The sequence below is a fragment of the Corvus brachyrhynchos genome, unplaced genomic scaffold (genome assembly GCF_000691975.1).
Source record: "Corvus brachyrhynchos isolate BGI_N302 unplaced genomic scaffold, ASM69197v1 scaffold412, whole genome shotgun sequence".
Lineage (NCBI taxonomy): Eukaryota > Metazoa > Chordata > Aves > Passeriformes > Corvidae > Corvus > Corvus brachyrhynchos.
The window spans coordinates 733,097-734,555 of record NW_008236761.1 but is presented as its reverse complement, the minus strand read 5'-3'; the positions used below and the strand labels follow the sequence as shown (position 1 = coordinate 734,555).

At 49.7% G+C, this 1,459-nt stretch overlaps 1 protein-coding gene across 1 annotated transcript in view; it reads right to left on the bottom strand.

Moving 5' to 3' along the window:
* POLD3 (DNA polymerase delta 3, accessory subunit) overlaps positions 1 to 822 on the bottom strand; it is a 26,663-nt gene extending 25,841 nt beyond the window's left edge. Inside the window, exon 1 of the mRNA XM_017727077.1 lies at positions 640 to 822. Within this exon, the coding sequence (XP_017582566.1) occupies positions 640 to 822 (183 nt within the window). The remainder of the gene's footprint in view (positions 1 to 639) is intronic.
* Between the last annotated feature and the right edge of the window lie 637 nt (positions 823 to 1,459).

Here is a 1,459-nt window from a genome sequence, read left to right as displayed (position 1 = left end):
CCGCCACCGCAGCGGGGGGAGAGCCCTCCAAGAGCGTCCAGTCCAATCTGTCTCCAGCGCTGCCAAGGCCACCGCTAACCCATGTCCCCAAGTACCACATCCACACGGCTTTAAATCCCTCCAGGGAGGGGGCCTCACCCGGAGAGCTCTTTCCATGAAGGAACTTTCCGTAATATCCTACCTAAACCTCCCCTGGCACAACTTGAGGCCGTTTCCTCTTGTCCTCTCACTTGTTCCTTAGGAGGAGAGATGGTCCCACTCCCCTTCATCCCCCTGCTCAGTCAGCATCAGCATCTCTGAAAACAGGTGCCAGAAGGAGCTGAGCAAGCTGAAAAAGATCCAATTATCAGCAAATACCTGGGGTTTGGTTGAGCAGGGTTGCATGACCCCAGGAGCAACTGTGCTCTTGCTCCAGCAGGCACAGAGCCCCAAGGAAGAACCTCTGGCTGGGGAGTGCAGCAGTGATGCCACCCCAGGGTGGCCACGTCCGTCAGGAGTGTCCCTTGCCCTGGGCGAAGTCACTCACTCCGTGAGAACTCCAAGCGGATGCAGATCCTCACTTGAACACAACAGTTTTTTACCTGGCAAAGGTCAGGGAAGGAAATTGAACACGTGTGATAAGTGTTAAAATAAACTCACGGTGGCCCCGTGCAGGAGTGTTTCTCTAGGGCTCACAATGGCATTACTCAGCTGGCACTGGCTTTGTTTTGCTGGTAACAAAATGATCCACATCCTCTTCCTCCTGTGTCCCAGGCACCTTCTCTCACACTCCTGTTGTCTCTTTTTCTTCATTTCGCTGTAGTTATTCTCATGCTGTGACATTCCTGGCTTGACATTTTGGTCTGGTTTATGGAAGGAGTGTGCAAGTCCTAAATGCATTACTCATCTTTTTGTTGTTTTAGGTCTCTTTTCATCTTTTGTTTTTTCTTCCTTAAGTTTTCTGCTTTGAGATTTCTGGATGATTTCCTGGCCTGGGCTAATGTGCCTGATAACTGTAAAATTACACTTTTCACCCTCAGGGCACAGTGTGTGTTGGTACTGCAGGTTGGCTTAAGGGTACGAATGGGTGTGAGAGGTAAGAATTCTCTAGCTGAGGATTTCTTTCCTCTGTATTAAGATGCTTTGGGATCTGGATCTGGTCTCACTCACACGTGCTTTATACTCTGAGGGAGCTATGTGGGCTGAAGTTGAAACAGGAGAGGTTCAGACTGGACATAAGGAGAAGCTATTAGAATCACAGATGGGTTTGGGTTGGAAGGGGCCTAAAGACCATCTTGTTCCACTCCCCTGCCATGGGCAGGGACACCTTCCACTAGACCAGGTTGCTCCTGATCTCCTTGGTAAAATATTTTAAGGTCCTTTAAAGTGGACTTGCTTTGTTCTCTTTCTTCCTCTGTTGTGCCAGCTCTGAAGTTTCAGCGCCAGCTCCTCTGAGGTGTGAAAAGCAGAGTCAACAAAG